A 25,740-nucleotide genomic window follows, 5' to 3' on the forward strand; every position below is an offset into this window, starting at 1 on the left:
TAGTTTGATGGTCACCAAAGAGGAAGATAGTAGTTCAGGGCTGCTCACTGATTGTTGGTAGATGGTTCAGTTGCCTAATAACAGCTGGGAATAAACTGTCCCTGAATCTGGAGGTGTGCATTTTCACACTTCTATACCTTTTGCCCGAAATAAGATTCTGTTCATATGATCAGTGCCTTATACTTTTATTTAGCCACAGGCAAATGGCGTGATTGCAGTTCGACAATGGATACCACCATACAGAATGATAGATGTAAGTATCATTTACCTGCTGCTTGAGATTGACAATGGCAGAATTTTTTTAAACTGCCACTTGCTGATCCAACAGTAAATTTGTCCAGGAGACAGATGCTGGTTTACATTTAAAAAGTGCTGGAGTAACTTAGCAGGTCAGGCAGCATCTCTGGAGGACATGGATACGCAACATTTCAAGTCAGGACCCTTCTTCAGACTCTTTCAATTCCGGCTTGTTCAGTTATGCTGTGTCTTAAAACTAATTATAATGACTGGAACAAGTTGAGGTGGTTTGGATGTTTTTTTATTGCACGTGCCTTTTATCTGCCTACTCCATGTCCTCCAGAGATGCTGCCTGACCCGCTGAGTTACTCCAGCACTTTGTGTTTTTTTAATGTAAACCAGCATCTGCAGTTGCTTGTGTCTCCAGGACAAGTTTACTGTTGGATCGGCATGTGGCAGTTTAAGAAGATTCTGCCATTGTCAATCTCAATAAAATCAGAGAACAATTTACACTGACATCAGCAAAGAAAGTCCTAAAATCTGGTTGTTGGTAGGTAAGGTTCACATCTAAACACTTCATTAAAATCATTCCCATCTGAGTGGTTGCAGGTTTATGCACAAGTTAATTACTTATCACATCACCTAGATACGTTGTTAATATACAGCTGGCTAATGTTAACCAGTAGGTGGTTTCCAGCTTTGTCATTGAAACTGCCATTCATGTCAGTTATACATCAAAGTGGTGTATATACGTCTTCTGTTACTGTTGTGGGGAGTAACCAGAATAAAAGACTTAGGGATACATTTCATTCTGTTGATGACCACAAAAAAATAATTGCCTAGTGACTGCATTGAAATTACTTATGGAAAGATTACTTGCAATCGTCATGTTCGATTTACAAATATTTTTAACATGCTAATTATGTTGCATTCTCATTATTTACAAAATGCTGGAGTAACTCAGCAGGTCAGGCAGCATCTCGGGAGAGAAGGAATGGGTGACGTTTCGGGTCGAGACCCTTCTTCAGACTGATGTCGCGGGTGGGACAAAGGAAGGATATAGGTGGAGACAGGAAGACAGAGGGAGATCTGGGAAGGAGGAGGGGAAGGGAGGGACAGAGGAGCTATCTGAAGTTGGAGAAGTCGACGTTCATACCACCGGGCCGCAAACTGCCCAGGCGAAATATGAGGTGCTGCTCCTCCAATTTCCGGCGGGCCTCACTATGGCACTGGAGGAGGCCCATGACAGAGAGGTCAGACTGGGAATGGGAGGGGGAGTTAAAGTGCTGGGCCACCGGGAGATCAGTTGCGTTAATGCGGACTGAGCGCAGGTGTTCAGCGAAGCGATCGCCGAGCCTGCGCTTGGTTTCGCCGATATAGATAAGTTGACATCTAGAGCAGCGGATGCAATAGATGAGGTTGGAGGAGGTGCAGGTGAACCTCTGTCTCACCTGGAAAGAATGTTTGGGTCCTTTGATGGAGTTGAGGGGGGAGGTAAAGGGACAGGTGTTGCATCTCGTGCGGTTGGAGGAGCAGCACCTCATATTTCGCCTAGGGAATGGATGAGGATGTGGGGCAATTTAGAACTAGTGTAAACGGGTGATTGATGGTCGGGATAGACTTGGTGATCCAAAGGTTCTGTGCTGCATCGCTAAACTAAACTAATTTAATTGCCTTCCAACCCTGATAGATCTCACTTTGTGTTTTTGGCATCATGCTCTTTTTTGCACATTTTGCATCCTTTTAACATGGAAAAGAGAACTGCGCACAGTAGTCCAAGTGTGTACTGACCAAGATTCAATGCAAATTTAGTATAAACCTTTTCCTTGTCAATTCTGCTCACCTAGAAATAAATCTTATTGCTTGGTTTGCCTTTTCTGTGGCCTTATTGAACTGTATTATAGCCTGGATATTTGGATTACCACATCTGTTTAATGCTCTGCCTTTTAAAATATTTTTAAATATGTGAAAAAACATAATCATATTGTGATTTTCCAATTATAAACCATTCTAAATGTTTATTGTGGTTGATGCAGAGCTCTGTTGTCAATTTTTCCTCGTGTCATCCACAAATATTGAAATTATTTATAACTAAAATGTTAACTTTAATATAAAATAATGATTTCATTTCTGAGCCTCAGTGGGACACAGGTTGCCAATTTCTGCCATTCTCAATGAAAACCTCTTATCTTTGCTATCTGGTTTAAGGTCTTTAGGCAGCTAACTATCCAATCTGCACTTCTTTGTGTAGGAAAATACCGCAGATGCTGGTTTAAATCGAAGATAGACACAAAATGCTGGAGTAACAGTGGGATAGGCAGCATCTCTGAAGAGAAGGAATGGGTGAGATTTCGGGTTGAGACCCCTCTTCAGACTGCACTTCTTTCCTGTCTTGCAAGCACTAACCTCAGTCACTAATCCATTGTATGTAGAAGAGTTTTGGGATATCGGGTATATTATATAATCCAAATTACTGTTGTCTACTTTCTCTGCAGAACTCAATGAGAGTGTTCAGGCAACACTTTCCCTTTTGAAATCCTCATTGGCTCTTCTTTATTATCTTTTTAGTTTCTAAATGTGGTCTCTACTGTAGGATCGTTCCGCCAGAGTTTATTTAAAAAAAAAGTTAAATGTTGAGTACTACATTCATTTAGAAGTATCTATATGGGTACCTATAAACTATACACATCCAAAATTCCAATGTCTCGGAGCAGAAGATGTGCTAAAATTATGAACTAGATTGGCACTGGAAATACAGAAGAGAATTAAGGCTTGTATAAAGATCAAATGAAATATAAACAATCACTGAGATCTATACTTAATAGAAAGCAATGAGAATGTTGTGGAAAAAATGCATGGATTTTCCATTAAACAGCAGATGTAATATTGAAAATAAAGTTTGCAATGTGAAAAAATCCCAAATGTACTAAAGTTACACACTAACTATTAAATTATCTATACAATGGCATCTGCATTGTCCAAACTTTCTTCAGCTGTGTTATTTCAGAAACGTAAGTACTTCAGGAAGCCTGGAGCTGAGTTCACACAGGACTCTGCTGGTTATTTCTTCAAGATTGTGCTCCAGGTATTATAGAATTAATATATGGCTGTAAGCAAAACTGGTGAAAACTGAATAGATTTTGTGCCTGAATAGAAATCGTGCCTGTTTGGAGGTTGAATGGCCTCTGTAAAATTGCCTCAAATGTGTAGGAAGTGGATGAGAAAGTGGGATAACGTGGAACTAATGTTTCCCCACTCTCCACTCTCTGTTCCTTATTACTTATACTCTTCTGACGATTTTGGTTTATTATTGTCACATGTAGCGAGGTACAGTGAAACATTTTATTTTGCATGTTATCGAATCAAATCAGGTAATATTATACATACACTGGCTTTATATTGCACTAAACGTCATTCCCGTATCATGGACCTATACACTGCAAATGGTTTGAGTGTAATCAAGTATTGTCTTTCTGCTGACTGGATAGCACGCAACAAAAGCTTTTCACTGTACCTCGGTACACGTGACAATAATAAACTAAACTAAATATATACAAGAAAGCCAAACTCAAGTACATGTGTAAGAGAGTAGACTTTTGATCTAAAAAATTGGAGAACGACCCCGTGTCAGTAATCAAGAACAAGTCTCATTTGAAGTAAAAGCCTTGCAGTTTGATTGCCACTTGTATCCACAACCAGAAGAGCCCCTGGCTGAGCACTGTGGGAGTTGTAGTCTTCATGGCTCCCGGGCTCGTATTCCGATGACTCCCATTGTGCTTTGCGTGCATGACGTTAGGCCGCTCGTTGTCTGCCGGGAAATGTAGTTCAAATGATGAGCACTTGGGTATTGTGCCTACAGCTCCTAGCATGCATCGCTCTGGTTGCCTCAATGGGCCAAGATGGCAGACAGGCGGCGGAGACGTGCTTCTCAAGACACCGACGAGGAGGACGAGGGAGCGCCCCGCAAGGAGGTGGAAGTCGTTCCCTCCGTCCCTTGCGTCTTAGACTTGTCCGGGGTCCAGGCTCGCGAAGCGGAATCGGAATGTGTGAGTACGGCCGGTGGGGGAAGAGAGAAGGGAACGGGGCCTGTGCTGTGTGGATCCTAACACACAGGGCCTGGCGGCACCGCCACCGGGATGTACAGGCAGCCGGCCACCTGTCTTCAACCTCTCCGACTGGGTGTTCCGTGGACTACTGCGAACCTTTCTGCTCATTTTTAAAATTATTATTTGGTTTTAAGTGTTTGGAAGCCTGATCGGAGCATCTCCCAAAGTGGTCTGCAGTGTAAAGCAGAAAATAGGGCTGGGATACACTTTTGTATTATGTGTTAATAGATGATCATGATGATACAGATCAAATCTGATTTCATTCAGGCTACATCTCTGAAGCTCACCTGGTAGACTGCAATCTACTACCTAGGCCTCAAATAGCGTTGGGATACAGTTATGTATCGCGTGTTAATATATGACCATGGTGATCAAATCTGATCTCATGAAAGCTGCAACATTGCTGAGGCTAACTGGGTGATTGCAATCTACTACATTAGCCTCAGCAACGATGCAGTCCCAGGGAAGTAGTTGTGTTCTTTACTTCCTTAGCGAACTAGAAAATGGATTTTTAGATCTCAATTTCTTGCCTGATGTACGCAAGCCTTTTCTCCATATTGCAATTTGTTGATTTTTTTTATTTGACAAATCATTTTTTTAAGAAATGTGGTTCAAGTGTCAGTCTTGTGGGCAAGGAATATAGAAATGTCAAGTTTACAACCTCAAGTTCAAGTATGAGGACTGAAACGTTGCAAAACCAATAGGTTTATGTTAATATATGTCTATAACATTGCTTATTACTAACTAACTAAAGTTGCTGCAATGCACCTATAAGAATTGTGAAAAACATGTATTTTAGATGTAAAACTTTTGAAATAAAATTGCTGATGTGACATGTAGACTTAAGTGTTTTGCTTACTTGGGTTGGTTTAATTGTGTGATAATGTTTGTTTTTAAAAAATTGGAAATAAATGAAATCTAGATCACCTCAGACAGTTGCTTATTTCTGGTAGGTGTTACTGGCCATGTTTTTACATTTGGATGAGGAATCCATAAATTTTATTTTTATCAATAGTAAAAGGCTTAGTTTCTATTTCCAAAAAATGTTATTTCAACATTTAGCTCCATGGGTTTATTTAGTATGTGGGCTGTAGGCTCAATAAAGCAGGAGTCTTCAAAAATTACGACATTACCAAAATAGCTTAAGTTGTCACTATGCAACCTCCTAGTTTTGATTGACTGACGCTTTCTTAGACTTAACTAATTCACTGCAATATATTATAATAGCGACTGATTCTCATTATCTCTTAAAGTGTTTTGAAACAAGTCTTTGCTTTTTCAGCAATTTTCAAATACCATAATAGTGATAAAAAAAATGTAAGTGTTATCTTGGCTTTGATGCCATTTTGCAAGGCACTATCTGTTTTGGGCTAAACTAGTTCATTTTTTGTTTTTTGGGGTTTCTGATCATTTTTATAACACTTAGAGTTTACCTTAGAATCATTAATGGACAATTACACGATTGCAGTGAGGTGACACAGCTGGTTGAGCTGTTACCTACCTACTCCAGCAACCTGGCTCAATCCTGATCTCTGGTCCTCTTGTGTGGAGTTTGCGTATTCTCCCGGTACCATTAGAGTTTCCTTCCATATCCCAAAAATGTGTTGGTTGGTAGATTAATTGGCCTCTGTAAATAGAACCTCCCTCCATCTATTATGTAGATGAAAAACAGAATCTGGAGCTGGGCTAGTTGATTGTAGCATGGGAAGAAAAAATATACGTGAGGGTTGGATTAGTATAAGAATGGGTGTTTGAAGGTTAGTGTTGACATGATGGGTCAAAGGGCCTATTTCCATGCTGAATCTCTGACTCCATGAGTGAAGCATTTTGCAACTTAAGCTCACCAGTCAATTCGTGATTAGAAAGAAGGCTATTAATTGTTTCACTTGTTTTCAATTGAGATTAGTTTGGTTTTGTCTCGGTTTCTAACCACTTAATTAATTCCTTATACTGGACTGCAGACAGTATAATCGCCATTGAAAGACATTTGTTCTGCTGGTGTTCCAGATTGTTGTAACATCTAACTACACTAAACTCTGATAATCTGCCATGCAATTGTTTTGAAATCCATATAATTCAGCGTCTAGTTCATTATTTAGAATGCACTGAGCTCCCAGAACGTGGCCATGGCTGGGGTCCAGATTGTGGGCTGAGAGTGACTGGGATCAGGGTCTGGAACACCAGGGTTGTCAGGAACGGGTACGTTTGGAGCTGGGCTCAATTGTACTTGTATATTTCCCTTTCAATTCACCTGGTTCACTGGAAAATATGTTGTACCGCTGTGTAACTAGATAAAAAATGATGCAAGTGTGTTGGGGTATAAACACAGCTGTAATTTCTACATTGTGAAACCAAAATGTATAAAAATGACCTTTGATAAAATCTGACAATATGCGCTTTAACCACATATGATTTTTACTATTACAAATCTCAAATTGTGGAGTACAGAGGCAAATAAATAAATGATGGGTCTTTGTCCCAAACATTATGTATGGCCTGTTCATAAATTGGGCATTCACAACCCAGGGAGAAACTGTAGTTAGGGGAGGGCAATAAATGATTGCCAGTGATGCCTAAATCCTAATTTTGTTTTTACGGCAGATGTGGAAGTGGTGCTGGTAAGGATGGAATCTTCTGTTACTGGCTAGTCATATATGTTTTTGTACCTGATTTTATATAGGTTGGCAAGAGTAGAATATGTTACATCTGATGTTAAATATCAGCTGTAGTTATGCACGAGAAAGACAAAATCAATATTTTTTTTTCATTTTTTTTTCAGGAAAGTGAGGATGGCATTGGAGGTGATGGTAAGTAAGTACATGACTGCTCACAAGCTTCATGTTACAAAATATTAAGATGTTTTTAACACTCCTGTTTGTTTGACCTTTATTGAATTTGACCAGTGAATGTAGAGATTGTGATTTGAATGTAGAGATTTGAAGTGAGCACAGATTGTGTGTAACATATGAGGACATGAATTCTTTATTCTTCCAGCCCAAAGGTACTAACACAGAATTTGTGATGTTCGCACCATTTTGCAGGAGGAATTATTGCACAGTTATCAGCAGTGCCCACCTGTTGCACACATTGTAACCTATACGTGTACACCACCATATGCTGCATCATAACATTCAATGCTGCTGTGTTGTACCACTCCTTCCCCAAGCCATAACCGCATTGCTGAGAATGCAGTATAGATAGGGATTAAATCAAAGACAGTTATTGCCACATCGGGTGATGGTGCATTTATCCATTAAGCCATATAAATTTACCACAATCTCTCCAATTATGTTTTCTTGATAACTTGAAGTTGATAAATATGCTGGTTTAAAATAAACTTGTTCATTCGGTGGGTTCAGTTGAGATATTTTGCAGTGATGTTACTTCCTTTCAGCATTTGCTAATCTTTTATTCTTTATTTTCAGCTGTTGTACTTTCAGACTATGAAAGTGCTGAAGAGAATGGTTCTCAAAAATCTGTAAGTGCACAAGTGAAGTTATGTGATGAGAAGGATAACTTTATTACATCCTTGTAGAAGGCAGATGATAAATCATGAATACTGTACTTGGACTGCTGCTGGTAACATATGATACTATTGTTATGAGGGAGGTACAGTTCTGTATCTTTATACCTGACCAGTAATCTATTTTTATTTGGTTCTCTGAGTGATACCAAGTAATGCTGGTTTACTGTTGGTTCTTACTATTTTTGTATGTGTTTATATAGGTAAAAGGTTAGGGAATCCTGTGGTAGATTTTTTTTCTTTGTCGCCTCCCACCACTTAGTTGCTCCTTTCTGACTGTACTCTGTGCTCCTTGGGGATTCTGGGGGAATTAACGTGAGTAACATGGCAGCCTGATCTTTCTAATTGTGGGACATGATCTAGGATGTTGCCTCTGAAAATTTCACAACAGATTCTGTATTTAAAATCATCTTGCATCTTGCCCAGTCCAAGTTCTATGAACTAAATTTATCAAGTTGAGGTTATTGCCATTTGCTTAAGTACAGTGAGGTACAGGTACAATAACAATCTTGTTTGCAGCAGACCAAATATGTGGGATTGGATTGGAAGCAGGAAGGAAAAGTGCTGATTTTCTGTAATGCAAAATAATAAAACAATGAGCTGTGTCTTAATTGAGAATTTTACAACTATATGTAAATGTTTGGTGCTTTTGTTTGTTAATATCTATAACTTTTAAAATCTTAAATTCTGACGTACCATGTAATGCATGTTTGCCTTAATATGAATCTGTTTGTGTTGATGTTTCCAAATGAACTAATTCCAGATTGAGTTTTAACACAGTTTGTGCATAAGGTGAATTTTTTTTATCCACTGTCACGACAATGATTTTTTTGTAGCGAATGCATGGCTCGAACTCTTCTTCGAAAACGCGGTTATGCTCGCTTTTATTGTTCACCCACGAACAATGAGCTGGTGCCAGGGAGCTGATAATATTTGTAGAATACAGTTGAAGGCACTGTACTGCAAAGATTGTGAGCATGAACACGAAATGTTGCATGTTTTCTCTTTTGGGGCTTGAGAGAAGCTGCAGGACCATTTTGATCATCGTGTGGAAGAGAAAGAGCTTGTTGAATATAGTGCTTTGAATTTTAAAAATCTGTTTATCATCATTACAAGATCTTTTTACAAATACTACATCAAATTTTGTCTGCAGGAAGAAGATGGCGGCGAATACAGTGAAGAGGAACCCCCAAAACAGGAACCAAAAAAAACAAGCAATGAAGGGAATGATAATGGAGCAGCAAAGAAAGGAAAACCTGAAGAGAAAGGGGAGATTACTGGAGAGAGACAGAGTGGAGATGGACAGGTAACATAAATTAAAACTTGTTTAGCTTTGGTATGAAGAGGAGATTTTATTTTTCTCATAAGCCTAACAAGAGTAATTTACTTATGGTAAAATATACAGGATAATTCATTGATCGCAGATGTCCAGAGAGAAAAGTAATAAAACAAATGGATTTTTTTTCTTTTGTAGCATTCCCTTACTTTTGTAAACATCTCAAGATATGTCAAGATATGTCATGATCAGTGAATGATGCACAATATGGCATCCATTTAATCATTTTTATAATGTTGGTTAAAGGAGCAATGTCGGTCAACTTTTTGGGAGAACTCCATTTTAAATAGTGACACGCAGTCTTTGCTCATTCGCAACGAGTAGAGTCATAGAAACATAGAAACATAGAAACAAGGTGCAGGAGTAGGCCATTCGGCCCTTCGAGCCTGCACCGCCATTCAATATGATCATGGCTGATCATTCAGCTCAGTAGCCTGTACCTGCCTTCTCTCCATACCCCCTGATCCCTTTAGCAAAAAGGGCCACATCTAACTCCCTCTTAAATATAGCCAATGAACTGGCCTCAACTACCTTCTGTGGCAGAGAATTCCACAGACTCACCACTCTCTGTGTGAAGAAATGTTTTCTCATCTCGGTCCTAAAAGACTTCCCCCTTATCCTTAAACTGTGACCCCTGGTTCTGGACTCCCCCAACATCGGGAACAATCTTCCCGCATCTAGCCTCTCCAACCCCTTAAGAATTTTATATGTTTCTATAAGATCCCCCCTCAGTCTTCTAAATTCCAGCGAGTACAAGCCCAGTCTATCTAGTCTTTCCTCATATGTAAGCCCCGCCATCCCAGGGATCAATCTGGTGAACCTTCTCTGTACTCCCTCTAAGGCAAGAATGTCTTTCCTCAGGTTAGGAGACCAAAACTGCACACAATACTCCAGGTGCGGTCTCACCAAGGCCCTGTACAACTGCAGCAGAACCTCCTAAGAGTGATACAGTTTGGAAGAATGGCCCTTCGACACAACTTGCCCATACCGGCCAACATGTCCCAGCTACACTTGTCCCACCTGCCTGCGTTTGGTCCATATCTCTCCAAACCTGTCCTATCCATGTACCTGTCTGGTTGCATCTTAAACATTAGGATAGTCCGAGCCTCAATGACCTCCTCTGGCAGATTGTTCCATACACCCACCACCTTTTGTGTGAAAAAGTTAATCCTCAAATTCCTATTCAATCTTTTGCCTATCACCTTAAACCTATGTCCTCTGGTCTTTGATTCACCCACTCTGGGCAAGAGATTCTGTGCATCTACCCGATGTATTCCTCTCATGATTTTATGCACCTCTATAAGATCACCCCCCTACGCTCCAAGGAATCCCAGCTTACTCAATCTCTCCTTGTAGCTCAGACTCTCCAGTCCTGGAAGCATCTTCGTAAATCTTCTCTGTACCATTTTCAGCTTGACAACATCTTTCCTATAACGTGGTGCCTAGAACGGAACACAATACTCTAAATGTGGTCTCACCAACGTCTTATACAACTGCAACATGACCTCCCAACCTCTACACTCAATATTCTGACCAAGAAGACCAATGCACCAAAATCCTTTTTGACCACCTTATCTACCTGCGACTTGACCTTCAAGGCCAATGCACCTGCACTCCTGGATCCATCTGCTCTACAACACTCTGCAGAGCTCTACCTTTCACTGTATAGATCTTGCCCATGTTAGACTTCCCAAATTGCAACACCTCACATTAACGAGTAGCAGGACCTCATAATGATTCATCCACAAAGCATCACCTCTAATAATATATATTTTACTAAACAATTAGTGGCGAGCTGTACAGCTGAAATTTCCATATAAAATTGCTGGTACTTAGAGCTCCAGGTGTCACATCAATTTTGCATTAAGCCTACTGCGAGATGTGCATATAGGTATTTAAATTTAGAATTATTTACACAACTTTAAAATACTTTCGGAATGCACTTAAACAGAAACGTTGTTAAAGTTAAAGAAATGTATTTGGTGCATAAAATATTCTCCTTGAGCATCAACTGCGGCACAATTCCCATCAAAAAGCAAAAAATTGCAGATGCTGTATATCTGAAGCATTAACGGGAAATGTTGGAAATATGCAACATGTCAGGCAGCAACTGTGACGAGAGAAACAGATGCTTTGGTTCGGCTTTTATCAATAGACGAAAGGTCATGAAATCTGCAGTGTTCACTTGTTCTTTCCACAGGTACCGCCTGACTTGTATTTCTGAAAGTTTCCATTTAGTTACAACGTCTCTCTATGCTACGTTAACTCATCTGCCTATCTTTTTAGTAAATAAGGCAATGTGTTTGCTGCTGTGTCCTGTCCTACTCTTATGTATTAATATAGCCAACTACTATCAGAATTCATGCAAGTCATCAGGCCTCTGGAACTAGAGGCTCCACCAGAAATGTCATGCCTTTAGGAACGAGAAAAAGTCAAAGATGTTCTATTCTTTGGGGGGGATATGTTCATATTCATACAAATAATGAGCAAGAAGAGGCCACTTGTTTCTTCAGATCTACTTAACAATTTAATACTATCACGGACTTATCGGATTGAAGCCTTGCCTCCTCGTTCTTGTCACCCACATTAAACTTACAGCTACCTGCTTATCAAAGGTCGTTCTCTGTCTCAATATTCAAAGGAAAGTAAAAACAGAGTTACAAAGACTGCAGGCATGAGAGACAAATAAACAATATGGCTTCATCTATATCTTGCACGCATGATCTCTTTTATTTATTTTAAACGGTGACGCCATGGTTCTAGATTCTCCCAAAAGAGCAACTCTTCGCATCCAACCTGTCAAGACCCCAGGGTATTAAGTGTATTCAGACTTCTAATGTGGCAAAGTGACAGATGTGAAAGATTGTTGGTTTTGTACTACTTTTCCTCCTTGTAGGAAAGCACGGACCCTGTTGAAAATAAAATGGGTACAAAGAGCAGGCGGCAATTGGACGATGATGAGGATCGGAAAAACCCTGCCTACATTCCACGGAAGGGACTCTTCTTTGAACATGATCTCAGAGGACACACGGAACCTGAGGAAGTGAGGTTTGTGATAATGAATGGATGAATGAATAAGTTTGTTGTCCAAGTATGCATATACAAGGAATGTGCCTTGGTGCCCCGCTCACAAATGACAACACAAACATACAGTTAACAATTAAGAATAAAGCATAAACACATCAAAACAATAAGGATACAACATTACGGTCTAAACATGTGGGTGAAAATAAACCAGAGCAAAAAAGAGACTACAGACTTTGGTTATTGAGTAGAATTATCACTCGTGGAAAAAAGCTGTTTTTATGTCTGGCTGTGGCTGCTTTGACAGTCTGGAGTCGCCTTCCAGAGGGAAGTGCTTCGAAGAGTTTGTGGCCAGGGTGAGGGGTCAGAGATGATCTTGCCCGCTCGCTTCCTGGCCCTTGCAGTGCACAGTTCGTCAATGAGGGGAAGGTTGCAGCCAACAACCTTCTCAGCTGTGCGAACGATCCGTTGCAGCCTCCGGATGTCGTGCTTGGTGACTGAGCCAAACCAGACCATGATGGAGAAGGTGAGGACGGACTCAATGATAGCAGTATAGAATTGGACCATCATTGCCTGTGGCAGATTGTGTTTCTTCAGTTGCCGCAGGAAGTACATCCTCTGTTGGGCCTTTTTGACTGTGGAGTTGATGGTGGCCCCCCATTTAAGGTCCCTGGAGATGATGGTTCCAAGAAACTTAAATGACTCCACAGATGTGACTGGTGTTGTTGATGGTGAGTGGGGGGAGGGGAGGGGGATATATTAATACAATAGCAAAGATGGTCATCCTGTTGTATTAAATTTAAGCCCATGCTCGAAAAAGGGCAGGGAAAAATATGAAATCTTAAATTGTTATGACATTGAAATCAATCTTTTATTGTTATAACACCAGGAACTTAGATCTGCTCTCAACGTTGGATAACATAAATCCTTTGATGAGGGAAATTCATACCCCTTGTAATTAATATACAATCATACTTGTTTGAAGAAAGGAGGTATATAACACTGAATTTTGTTAAATACCCATCTAATTCAAAGGTTGGCAAAAAGATTAAGGCACTTCCAATAAAGTTTCAGATTATACCAATAGCAACAATTACTTGAATCTATAAGGTGTAATAATATTGAAAATTAATTGAAGATGCTTCACAAGGAATATTTTAAGAAAAAGAAAGGATGTTACAGTTCTGTCCAAAAATCTAAATGTTCAGGTTGGACTATAGAATTTCTTATGGGGGAGAGAAACATTGGAGAGCACTAGTGCGAGAATTGTAGAGCATGATCCCAACTAGTTGAAGCACAACGCACAGATGATATAAGAAAATAACTGCCTAAAGTGCATCTCGGGACCCGAAACGTCACCCATCCCTTCTCTCCCGAGATGCTGCCCGACCTGCTGAGTTACCCCAGCACTTTGTGAATAAGCACAGATGATAGATCTATAGTAAGAGTGATGCACAAGAAACAGCACAGTAGAGTTGCAGGAAGTGCAGCTGACTAGCTCCAGAGACCTGGATGAGATTGTGAACTTTGGTGCTGTCTTTGTGGAATTTGCACAGAAGACGACCAGAAGTGCAATGTAATGTCTTCCCTTTTGCCCACCCTCCCTGAATATATTCACTCTGGTCTGTTCAATCTTCAATGGTGCCGGATAACTTTTGCAAACCATGAATTGGGTCAGTAACACTTTCTTTTTTTTTCCTTTCCAGGCCAAAAGTCCGACAGCGCAAGCTCTGGAAAGATGAAGGTCGATGGGTACATGACAAGTTCCAAGAAGACGAACAAGCACCTAAATCCCGAGATGAACTTATTTCCCTGTATGGTTATGATATTCGATCAGACAGAAACCCTGATGAAATCAGGCCGCGAAGGATGAGGAAGCCAAGGTTTGAAGAATTTCAGGAATTTGAGCTTTGAGAACCTTTATGGAATGTATAGAGAATGTGTAGTTATGGAAATACTCATGATGTCATTTAGAATTTTACACTGATAAAGATGGTTTTTGTTTCAGATCATCCCTGCATGCCCTCCTTTCAAAAGGAATTGGATAAATACCTGAAGAAAAATAATTTGTAGGGAAGGAGTGGTATTGTAGATAGCAAAGATGGTAAATAAAAATTGCAGCAGGATCTTGATCAGTTGGGCGAGTGGGCTGATGAATGGTTAATGGAGTTTAATGCAGATAAGTGTGAGGTGTTGCACTTTAGGAAGTCAAGCCAGGGCAGGAACTTCACAATGAATGGCAGTGCCCTGGGGAGTGTTGTAGAGCAGAGGGATCTAGGAGTGCAGGTACATAGTTCCTTGAGAGTCATGTCACAGGTACCTAGGGTGGTCAAGAAGGCTTTTGGCACATTGGCCTTCATCAGTCACGGTATTGAGTGTAGATGTTGGAATGTTATGTGATAGTTTTACAAGACATTGGTGAGGCTGCATTTGGAGTATTATGTTATTTTATCGTCACCCTGCTATTTGAAAGGTCACCATAATCATACTTTATTAGCCAAGTATGTTTTGCAACATACGAGGAATTTGATTTGCCATACAGTCATACCAATAAAAAGCAACAAGACACAAAATGCATTTTAACATCAACATCCACTACAGTGACTCTTCCACATTCCACAAGGTGGAAAACAAAAAGCACAATCTCTTCCTTTTGTTCTCCCACGGTCAGGGCTTTGAGCCTTCCGTTGGTGGGCAATCGTGGCTCCCGTAACCGTCGGTCGGGCCCTTTGTCGGAGCGATCAAGCTCCCGCATCGGGGGGATCTCAGCTCCCCATGCCAGGCGATCGGACCATGGGTTGGACCTCTTGCGACTTTGGAGCATCCTGATATTGATCTCTACCCGAGACTGCGAGCTCCTCGATGTTGAAATCCGCAGGCCGCAGTTGGAGCGCCGATCCCAGGCAAGGGATCGCAAGCTCCGATGCTAAGTCCACGGCCCCGCGGTGGGGCTCAAAGTCAGTCTCGAGCAAGGCCTCCAGCTCCATGATGTTAGGCTGCAGAGTGACCGGAGATACGATCCGGAAAACAATCGCATCTCCGGCAAGGTAAGAGATTGAGAAAAAAGTTTCCCCCGACCCCCTCCACCACCCCCCACATAAAACAAACCAGAGAGCATTAACACATACTTTTTAAAACACACTAAAAATAACAAAAAAAGTCGAAAAGGCAGGCAGAATGTAGGCGAGGCTGCCATCGCTGACGGTGCCACCCGAAGATGTTGTTACCGTGGAAAAAGTGCAGAGAAGATTCACAAGGATGTTGCCAGGACTTGAGGACCATGTTAGGCAGGCTAGGTCTTTATTTCTTGGAGCACAAGAGCACAAGGCATTTGGACAGGTACATGGATAGGAAAGGTTTAGAGGAATGTGGGCTAAACATGGGCAGGTGGAACAAATGTAGATGGGCATCTTGGTCGGCATGGGCAAGTTTGTTTGAAAGGCCTATTTCCACGCTCTGAAGTTATGAGTGGCAGAAGGGAACTTAAAGCTTGGGCACAGGCATTGGTTTGATGGCCAAATGGCTGGTACTCGTGTTAGTGTAAGAAAATAACTGCAGATGCTGGTACAAATCGAAGGTATTTATTCACAAAATGCTGGAGTAACTCAGCAGGTCAGGCAGCATCTCTGGAGAGAAGGAATGGGTGACGTTTCGGGTCGAGACATCATTCTATGAAGTTGAGGCAATCTTAGATTCGCAAAGCTCGTGTGACAGAATGCAAGCACGAAATGTGTACTTTTGGAGATGTCACAAATCTCTGATATTTTCTGTCAGCTTATCCAGTGACTAATGCGAGTCAGTGATAACTAAAATTGATATTAATGTATATATAAAATGTTAATTTGCTGTCGACTTGATGTTTCGGCATGTAATTCCTATTTTTTGAAATTTTATGAAAGGTTTAGAAGCCCTGAAAATCGAGACCCTGATTGGATGGATGAACCGCCACCAAGGCCTTACCTACGTAAAACTACTAATAGCATACCTACTGCAAGAACTTTTAACCGAAGGATGGCTGGACCAGAACGGAGATCTCCAGCAAAGAGCTACTCTAAAAATGTTTGTTATAACGAAGATCGTGAGAATGTAAGGCCGTTTGAAACACATAGCTCAAGAAGTTACCACTCTGCGGGAGAGCTGTCTGGCGGTGAAAATAAAATGGATGGCAAAAACTTTGAGCAGAGTTACGCGAGAGAGAGTGTGATTGTAACAGACGGTTTGCAGTCAGTGAAGAGTAATGGTGTGGCAAGAGAAGATGGCTCCAAACAAAATCAATCCCTTCCTGCTGAGAATGTGCCACAGGTACAGGAAAAAACGATAGAAAAGAAATCCTATTCCCGTATACGAAGGACCAGGAACAAAGTCACCGAGGTAGAGAAACCACAGCCCGCGGAGGACACTCCTGTCCCAGATTTGGTTGTTCCAGCTCAGCAGGCACCTGTTCAACCTGTCTCCTCACCAGTATCAAAGGCTGGCTCCTGGGACAGCCCACCTGTGGACTCGGCCGTGACTGCACTAGAACAAGAGATGGCCCAAGTTAGCTTATCGGGGAAAAACTGGACTCCAAATAGTCAACACCAATATGTACAACCAAGAGAACTCCGGGGTAAGTACTAGTACAGCTCTAATCTTTGCCTGAGCACTTTGAGATCACTTGCAATAGCATTACTTAACAGAACTATTCATAATGGTTGTAGTGTGCTCCAGTTGTTCTCTAACACAATGTTATGTTGAGTGTTATGTTGAATGTTATGTGATTTTATTTTGCTGTTAATGAAATTATCTGATGACTTGGCTCTGTCAGTACTATCATTCAATAATTGTTGCATTGGCTATAAACTGCTGTGCTTCTTCCAGGAATTCATAATCCACCACACATTAATGCTTCAACTGCTCAATATAACAGAGTGGAAGAAATGGTAAGATAAAATTTACTGTTATTATATTTAAACTGATGTGTAATTCAGTGGAACCACAGACAATGATCAGCTATAAAATGGTTGATGGCACTCTTATCAATTATTTTTGGAGCATAGTTTTTCCCAAGCATTTGGGTAGGCATTATTTTGCTTTTAAATATAGTGTTCGTGTTGTTCACATTTTATTGGGAAGCATTTAAAGAAGTCATGTGGGCCTTGACAACTGTTAAGCCTGGCCTTTTGAGTGTATGTTTATTATGTGGTACACCATTGTGCAGGCAAAGTTAGTAGCTGGTAGTTTGGTTAGATGTTAAACAAAGGAGAAAAAATGTTCAAGGGTATTGTGCAGGACACCAGACTATATCTCTTGCCTGTAATGCACGAATGCACACTTCTGGAGAACAACCCCTGTAAAGTTCTGGGTCAAGTTTTTTTTAAAACACGTTGGTTTGTTAGACTCTGTTAGACCATATTTACCAATGGGGTGGTAGAAATTTCAATTTTTTTTTAGATTTGGCATCAGTTTGCTGAAAAGTAAACAAATTTCAAATGTAACTGAGGCACAACGCTGATTGTTGCTACATATGTCTGTTATAGGCTCTGAGCAGCACCTGAACTTATGGTTAACTGAGTAAGCAAGGTGACACGTCTGTAGTGATGGAGATGCCGGAGGGATAAACACAGAAAGACACAATTAGAAAAAGAGGGAGATGGTTTTTGATTTTGTTATATTACAAAGTGGCAAAATGGAGTATTGACGTCTGTTGGTACGCAGATTAAATAGCATTCCATGGTTGACTGTCTTCCAGGGCAGCCAAGCAAGACGGGCAAAGCGTTACTCATCTCAAAGACAACGGCCAGTACCCGAGGCACCCCCGCTACCGCCGCCACCGCCACCACCACCACCACCACCACCACCCCCTCCAGCACCTACACCAGCTCTAGGGCCGGGCCCAGCTCCTGGGCCTGCTCCCATGCACATTGGCCTCATGGAAGGACACTATTATGATGCATGTAAGCAGGATTGTGTGACCTTTTATCCTAGCAAATAGCAAGTTGAATTTCAAAGTGTGTTCTTTGTCAAATAAAATACCAGAGGCAGTAGAAAATTATATTAACCAGCTTTTAAATGCGCTGTTTCCGATGCAGTGGACTGTCAGCATAATCAAAGCTATGTTTTCTGTTTGCAGTACAATTTCAAGGACCAATTTATACCCACAATGAAAGTCCAGCTCCTCTGCCACCTCAGGGCATGATTGTCCAGCCAGACATGCACCTTCCTCATCCAGGTATTCAGCTCTTTTGAACCACAAAAGGAAAATTGAGTAGCACAACAATTGAAACACGATGCTTTATGAACTTCAGAAGGGGTTGTGATGGAAGAGTGTAAAAGCCTAAAGACAGGGCATCTGGAAACCTAGGCTCAACCATGTAGCTGTGCAAAGGTGATCTGTGAAGTGGTCGCCAAATCTACAATTGGTTTATTCCATGTAGAAGCTCGAGACCGCTCACAATTTATTGTGAATGTTGTAGCCAGCAGGGAAAGGAGATTTTAGGTCCTTAAACTTGAGAACGCAATGAATAATCAGTGTCTCTTCATTTTTGGTGTTTATTTTGGAACCAGTCTATTTCTCCTGTGTTGATTGAACATTTGAAAAATTATGCTGATAATTGTTTTCAGAAGCTTGCAAGTCAAAAGAAGGTGTTATTGCACCTGCTCCATGTTTGTTTGTTAGTCCTTTTTTGAACCCTCATGGAATCCCATAGCACGTGTTTGCTTTGTTCTGATATTCATGATGGTTCCTTGAAGTCTGTAAATTATGTTCTGCTTATTCCTTTCACTAAGCCCGTGTTTATTATCAGTTCCAGGTTTTAATCATCACCAGTCACCTGGCCACCTAACCAACACTGGTCTTTATACTCCACAAGTTCCGTTGCCATCTGGTCAACCACCCCCACCCCAAGTGCTACCACCTCCCTTCTTCACACCTGGAATGATGAACTATGGAAATCCGAGTTACCCGTACCCAACTGGAGGGCTCCCACCTCACATTTATCCAACCACTCAGGTCAGCAACGAATGGTTACGAAGCAAGAGTTCATAGATACAAACGTAATTTTATAGTGGCTAATATAATATGGAAATATTTACCATAAGAACAAATCATTGAGTATGTGTATGGTGCTGATGGAAATAATATATATTTTTTCCTGTTCTTTTGCACTGGAAACATTTTGAGTGCAAATGTCAGAACTTTTAAGGAAATGGAGAGCAAATCAGATCATGGGGTATGTTATCTTTGGCATCATATATTAACGCCTAATTATTGAAAAAAAAAGTGGATTTCAGTTCTTTTAAGGCATCCTGTAATAAGCAACAATATGCAAGTATTATGCAAAACAAGGTGTTGCAGGAACTCAGCGGGTCAGGCAACATCTGTGGAGGAAATGGACATTTGAGTCTGGACCCTTCTTCAGACTACAATGTTATAGTTCACAGCAATTGTACGTATTTGGCCTCCTTGAGCTAAGATGGCAATATTTACATTGACTCACAAACCAGCATTATTACAAGTATTTAGGGGTTGCGTGAACAAAATTATCAATTTTCAGGTTTTTATGGTAAGTCATAATTTATTGTTAAGCATTGTTTCACCCACTACAAAAAAGTGACTCCACTGAGGAATGAGCAGCTGCTAAAAAGTATAGGGGTGTTTATTGTCTGATCTTGCACATCCTATTTGTTACTGAAAATAAGACATTTCTGAGACATTAACCATGTGTTGTGTGTTGTCAGGCCCAGTCTCAGGTCTTTGGTGGAGTCACTTACTACAACACTGTACAGCAACAGGCTCTGCCAAAGCCATCACCTCCAAGACGACAATCGCAGCCTGTTTCTGTTAAACCACCGCCACCCGAGGTACTTGATACATCCGTCATCTGGTTTCCATGCAGCTTAGGTACAACAACATCTGAAGCTGCAAAATACCATGTACTTATGAAAATAACTTCTGTAAATTAATGTTATGCCTGGTTAATATTTCCCCCTCCTTCTCCCCATCCCACTGCTCGTTTCTTTCACTCTCTCCCCTTCATCTCACCCTGCACGCCAAAGATTCACACTTCATTCTGTTTTCTTCACTGTGGCCTCCTAACCTGCCTGCCCTATACTTGAGCTAAGTGGTGGGTCCCTCCCATTAGTTCCTTCTCTCTCCTCATGGCTTGCCCTCCATCATCTTTTCTTTGTTTTGAATAAATGTTAACTATTTATAATTTGTTTATAAATTGTATTTTTTAATCATTTTGTACTAAGAGCTTAAGATGAGAATACTGTTTAAAGTGAAGTATCAGGGATTTTCACGTGACTGTACTAACTACTGTGATTCTGAAATGTGCAATCTTGAAAGTTAAGATTTTCCTTTGCTAACCAGTGAGGTCCCTGTGGTCAGTGTTTTGAAGGCTGCCCTTTAGTTTTTCCCTCACGGTGAATGTCTTGTACACCCTTTTTACCTGAGGATTGTAAACTTGTAGAATTCCCTACCTGTCAGGACAATAGGTCCAGAATACCAATAGCTCTTTGGACAGGAAGGAATTGGAAGATACGAGAATTGACTGGAGAAATCATCAGCCATCCTAAAATGAGTTTGGGTTTAGTGATTATTTAAATAATTATTTGGTTAATTAGCAACAAATCAACACATATTTTTATCTTACATACAGCAGAGTTTGTGTTAACTGCTCTTATTGCTTTCTTAAGCAATACACAGATAGACGACTGTTAGCAACAGAAGATATAGTGGATGTGGCAAGGATGTTTTCAGTAGTGGGGGCGTCTAGGGCCAGAGGGCACAACCTCAAAATAAAAGGGCGTATCTTTAGAAGGGAGATGAAAATGAAGTTGTGTAGGAAAGAACTGCAAATGCTGGTTTAAATCAAAATGCTGGAGTAACTCAGCGGAACAGGCAGCAAGCATCTCTGGAGAAAAGGAATGGGTGACGTTTCGGATCGAGACCCCTCTTCAGACTCTTCAAGTAATTGCTTCAAGAGAAGGAATTTCTTTTGTCAGAGAGTGGAGAATCGGCTGTGGAGGCCAAGTCATTGGGTGGTTTTAAAGCGGAGATCGATAGGTTCTTGATTAGTAAGGGTGTCAGAAGTTGCGGGGAGAATTTGCTTGAGAGGGAAAAGTCGACCACCCATGATTGAATGGCAGAGCAGACTCGATGGGCCAAATGGCCTAATTTTGCTCCGATGTCTTATGATCAGACTAATGTGATGTAGTCTGCGAAGCAAAGTTTAAATGCTGATTTTAAATGTTGAGTTACCACAGAGAGAATCATTGAGAATTCCATATAACTCGCGAAGGAAAAGGTTTATGACAGCCAGCATATCTGTCTTTTTCTAAACACTTGCAGTTTCCCAATTTTATTATTTTTGTTGCAGAAGTTGCAATTCCTTCCTTGAGGCAGTATGATCTTTTTTTAAAAAAATGAATGCATTTTCCATGATTATTGGTTATTGTTTCCTACCAAAGATATCCTGCGATTAAGTTGTGTTGCCCATGCAGATTGTAATTAATTGGCTTTCATCAGAATTTTAAAAGAATTCTTAAAATCGTAAGTAGACATTTGTTCCAGATTGTTGCGATCTGAAGTGCTCCCATCTTTTTTATTTCCCCCCTAGGGCAGCCGAAATGAGAAGCTGAAAGAAAGGAATGGAGCTTAACTACCAGGGAAGTCTGTCTATGAATTTGTGTGGATAATCAGTCCTCTGTTCCTGCGTTGGACGCCCTGCTGACTCGACGATGCTACGAACGTCGCTAATATTTGCAGCCGTCGTTTAATCCTGGCTGCAGGACTTGCCAGTCGAACTTCGAACAACGCACAGCAACAAGCAGAATTGACTCGGCGCGGTTTGTACTGTGCCACTTGACAAGTTGTGGTTGTTGAGCAGTTTTCCATTACTGTGTGAATGGTAACATTGTGGAAATCCAGCCGTCAAGGTCTGATTTAAAATTTTGAGTCCCATGTGATCAAGTGCAACTGAACAGTTTCAAAATAAGTATAGCAATAACCCACTGAGCCTTCATGTTGAAACGTGTTGTTTCCTCTGCAGGTTAGTTTGCTCTAGCCTTGTCTTTCCTCAGCTTTCAGTATGCATTTATTAATATTTAATTCTAAAGTGTCTTAAGATGACTACTTTTGCCTCGAGGACAATCCCGTATGCAATATGGAGACAATATAACGCCATATGTTAACTGGTACCCTCTTCATAGAGCGAGTGAACAGAAATATCAAAATACAGTTTAGTTTTAAGTCTCGCATTTACGTTCTTGCAGGCAGCGTATTAGTTCAAAAATTGTTTCCATTGTGACTTAATTCATTTTACTTAAAAATAATTTCCCTCAAGTCAATTGTAAATTCTACTTTACCATATCACACATCTTGGTGGAGGTAGAGTATATCTTATGGCAGTTGCTTTAAACAAAAAGAGCAATGAAATCAAAATTCTGCTGCCAGGCGTTGAAATAAAGTTTTTTTATATTGCAATAACTTCAGAAATGATAACATATTCTCCTTGGAAACAGAAAAAAGGAGGCAGGTGAAAGCTGGTGAAATGCGCTTGGCTTGTGCTGTTTAAGATCGGGTTGTGTGTAATACCATACACAGCTGAGGGAAACAGGACTCAAAATGATGGTTTTTTACTCCAGTGGTGATTATAATATCAACTGAAGGTCTTGATCCAAATTGTGAAACACTGTATTAAGACGGAGAGCAGACAATCCAGTCAAGATGTCTCTGTTCCAGACGGTAGTCTTCATCTTTTATAAGAGCACTTTACTTGGGTACATCCTTGACGTGTTGATTTGTGGCAGTGTGACCATTGATACAATAAATAGATTTGTATGAGCAAAGTAACATTACGATAGAAGGTCCAGGTGTTGAAAGTTTAGTTGACCAATTATTTTTCAACCTTCTGTTTTAGGTCAAAATTAAAAATTATTGAAATGATTTGTGAATGATTGGGGATTATGAGTAGTGAATGGTAGTGTTACATTATCCATCCTGCCACAGAGCTTGTTTGCATTTTCATGGCATTACTTACCAGGAGTCTGGTGGCAACAAATAGGTATTGTCCCACTGCATTTACCAGGCCACAGCCTGTATGTTTCCTTGTTTACAGACCAGAGCATTGAAGCTGTTAACTTGGATGAATGTGTCTACTACTCCTGGGGTCTGTCTAGCCCGTACCTGTTAGGCCGCTTAACACAGGTTGTTTATATGTTGAATGCTGAGTAATAAGTGTGTAATTATTCCTTTGCAAAATACATTTTCTAGTTTAAAAGAAATGTCAAAATACTGCAGTGTAAACTTTTATAAATGTTAAATTTAAATGTAATTAAGTTGTTTTTTTTCCATTATTTTGCCTTAAGATTTAATTGTATTTGTCAATTCCACATATCAGCTGTGTGACTAATCTAGACCCCAGAACACTGTGATGGCTAGTTTTTAATCTTCTTGGAAATGGAGATTTGTAATCAATATTTTTGTTGCCATTTGGTGGACACAATTTAATAAAGTGTGGAAAAAAAAAATCCTTTCACAGAAGCTTCCTTAACCAAAATGAACGTTCTGTCTGAAGAAGGGTCTCGACCCGAAACGTCGCCCATTCCTTCTCTCCAGAGATGCTGTCTGACCTGCTGAGTTACTCCAGCATTTTGTGATACCTTTGTTCTGTCTTTCAGGTTCTTGGCTCAGTTCTCTGGTTTTACTTACTTTCTTTCTTCCTTCCGTTCCTTTGATTTTCAATACATCCACTGTTGAGACCGGGCATCTATGCTCTTGAGCAAGATGCCAGTAGTGGAACTTGTGGCTGAACAGGCGCACAAGCTTGCCTGTAAGTAATGGAACTGGCAAGTCAAGACGCCATCTAGTGATTGAGTCTGACGAAGGGTCCCCACCCAAAAGGTCATCCTTTTTCTCCAGAGATGCTGCCTGACTCGCTGAGTTACCCCAGCACTTTGTGGCCACCATCTAGTGTGCCATGTAGACAAGAAGATCTTGGGTCTAACTTCCAATTTTTTGGGTGAAGATTTGAGTGACTGCCCTTGAAATCAAGTCAGTAAGGCATCTAGGTGCTCTGTGGGAAAACCCAAACCAATGAGAATAACTCAATGGTTGGAATTAAACTTTGCAGAGAAATGGCTGTGAATGTCAATTTTCCCTCCCCAAGACATGAGTTCCTCAGGAGAGTGTCTTACACCTATTCATCTCTGGCAGTTTCATCCATGACCTTCCTTCGATCAGAAACATAGAAAATAGGTTTAGGAGGAGACCATTCGGCCCTTCGAGCCAGCACGGCCACTCATTGTGATCATGGCTATCGTCCCCAATCAATACCCCGTGCCTGCCTTCTCCCCATATTCCTTGATTCCACTAGCCCCTAGAGCTCTATCTAACTCTCTTAAATCCATCCAGTGATTTGGCTTCCACTGCCCTCTGCAGCAGAGAAGTGGGAATGATCGCTGGTCACAAATGTAATGCTACGGTGGTTATGGGAGATTTCAACATGCAGGTAGACTGGGAAAATCAGGTTGGAAATGGACCCCAGGAAAGAGAGTTTGTAGAGTGCCTTCGAGATGGATTCTTAGAACAGCTTGTACTGGAGCCTACCAGGGAGAAGGCAATTCTGGATTTAGTGTTGTGTAATGATCCTGATCTGATAAGGGGACTAGAGGTAAAAGAGCCATTAGGAGGCAGTGATCACAACATGATAAGTTTTACTCTGCAAATGGAAAGGCAGAAGGGAAAATCGGAAATGTCAGTATTACAGTATAGCAAAGGGGATTACAGAGGCATGAGGCGGGAGCTGGCCAAAATTGACTGGAAGGAGGCCCTAGCAGGGAAGACGGTAGAACAGCAATGGCAGGTATTCCTGGGAATAATGCAGAGGTTGCAGGATCAATTTATCCCAAAGAGGCGGAAAGACTCTAAGGGGAGTAAGAGACACCTGTGGCTGACAAGGGAAGTCAAGGACAGCATAAAAATTAAGGAGAGGAAGTATAACATAGCAAAGAAGAGTGGGAAGACAGAGGATTGGGACTCTTTTAAAGAGCAACAAAAGTTAACTAAAAAGGCAATACGGGGAGAAAAGATGAGGTACGAGGGTAAACTAGCCAATAATATAAAGGAGGATAGCAAAAGTTTTTTTAGGTACGTGAAGAGGAAAAAAATAGTCAAGGCAAATGTGGGTCCCTTGAAGACAGAAGCAGGGGAATTTATTATGGGGAACAAAGAAATGGCGGACGAGTTAAACCATTACTTTGGATCTGTCTTCACTGAGGAAGATACACACAATCTCCCAAATGTTCTAGGGGCCGGAGAACCTAGGGTGATGGAGGAACTGAAGGAAATCCACATTAGGTAGGAAATGGTTTTGGGTAGACTGATGGGACTGAAGGCTGATAAATCCCCAGGGCCTGATGGTCTGCATCCGAGGGTACTTAAGGAGGTGGCTCTAGAAATAGTGGAAGCATTGGAGATCATTTTTCAATGTTCTATAGATTCAGGATCAGTTCCTGTGGATTGGAGGATAGCA

At 40.9% G+C, this 25,740-nt stretch overlaps 1 protein-coding gene across 4 annotated transcripts; it reads left to right on the plus strand.

Annotated features, from left to right (window-relative positions):
* Positions 1–144: 144 nt before the first annotated feature.
* Positions 145–23,722, plus strand: casc3 (casc3 exon junction complex subunit). 4 transcript variants are annotated; one of them, XM_078424746.1, is made up of 14 exons: positions 145–253; positions 4,097–4,283; positions 7,123–7,150; positions 7,769–7,821; positions 9,020–9,172; positions 12,099–12,250; positions 13,933–14,109; positions 16,126–16,832; positions 17,084–17,145; positions 17,955–18,159; positions 18,336–18,434; positions 19,009–19,214; positions 19,943–20,105; positions 21,826–23,722. In XM_078424746.1, exons 2-14 carry the CDS (start codon positions 4,137–4,139, stop codon positions 21,837–21,839), a joined length of 2,166 nt encoding a protein of 721 aa, XP_078280872.1. In that variant the 5' UTR covers positions 145–253; positions 4,097–4,136; the 3' UTR covers positions 21,840–23,722. The 4 variants fall into 4 exon arrangements, with proteins under 4 accessions (XP_078280872.1, XP_078280875.1, XP_078280874.1 ...); XM_078424749.1 differs by having other exon boundaries at positions 19,943–20,065; XM_078424748.1 differs by having other exon boundaries at positions 16,132–16,832.
* The last annotated feature ends 2,018 nt before the right edge of the window (positions 23,723–25,740 follow it).

Source organism: Rhinoraja longicauda, chromosome 29 (assembly GCF_053455715.1).
Source record: "Rhinoraja longicauda isolate Sanriku21f chromosome 29, sRhiLon1.1, whole genome shotgun sequence".
NCBI classification, from domain to species: domain Eukaryota; kingdom Metazoa; phylum Chordata; class Chondrichthyes; order Rajiformes; family Arhynchobatidae; genus Rhinoraja; species Rhinoraja longicauda.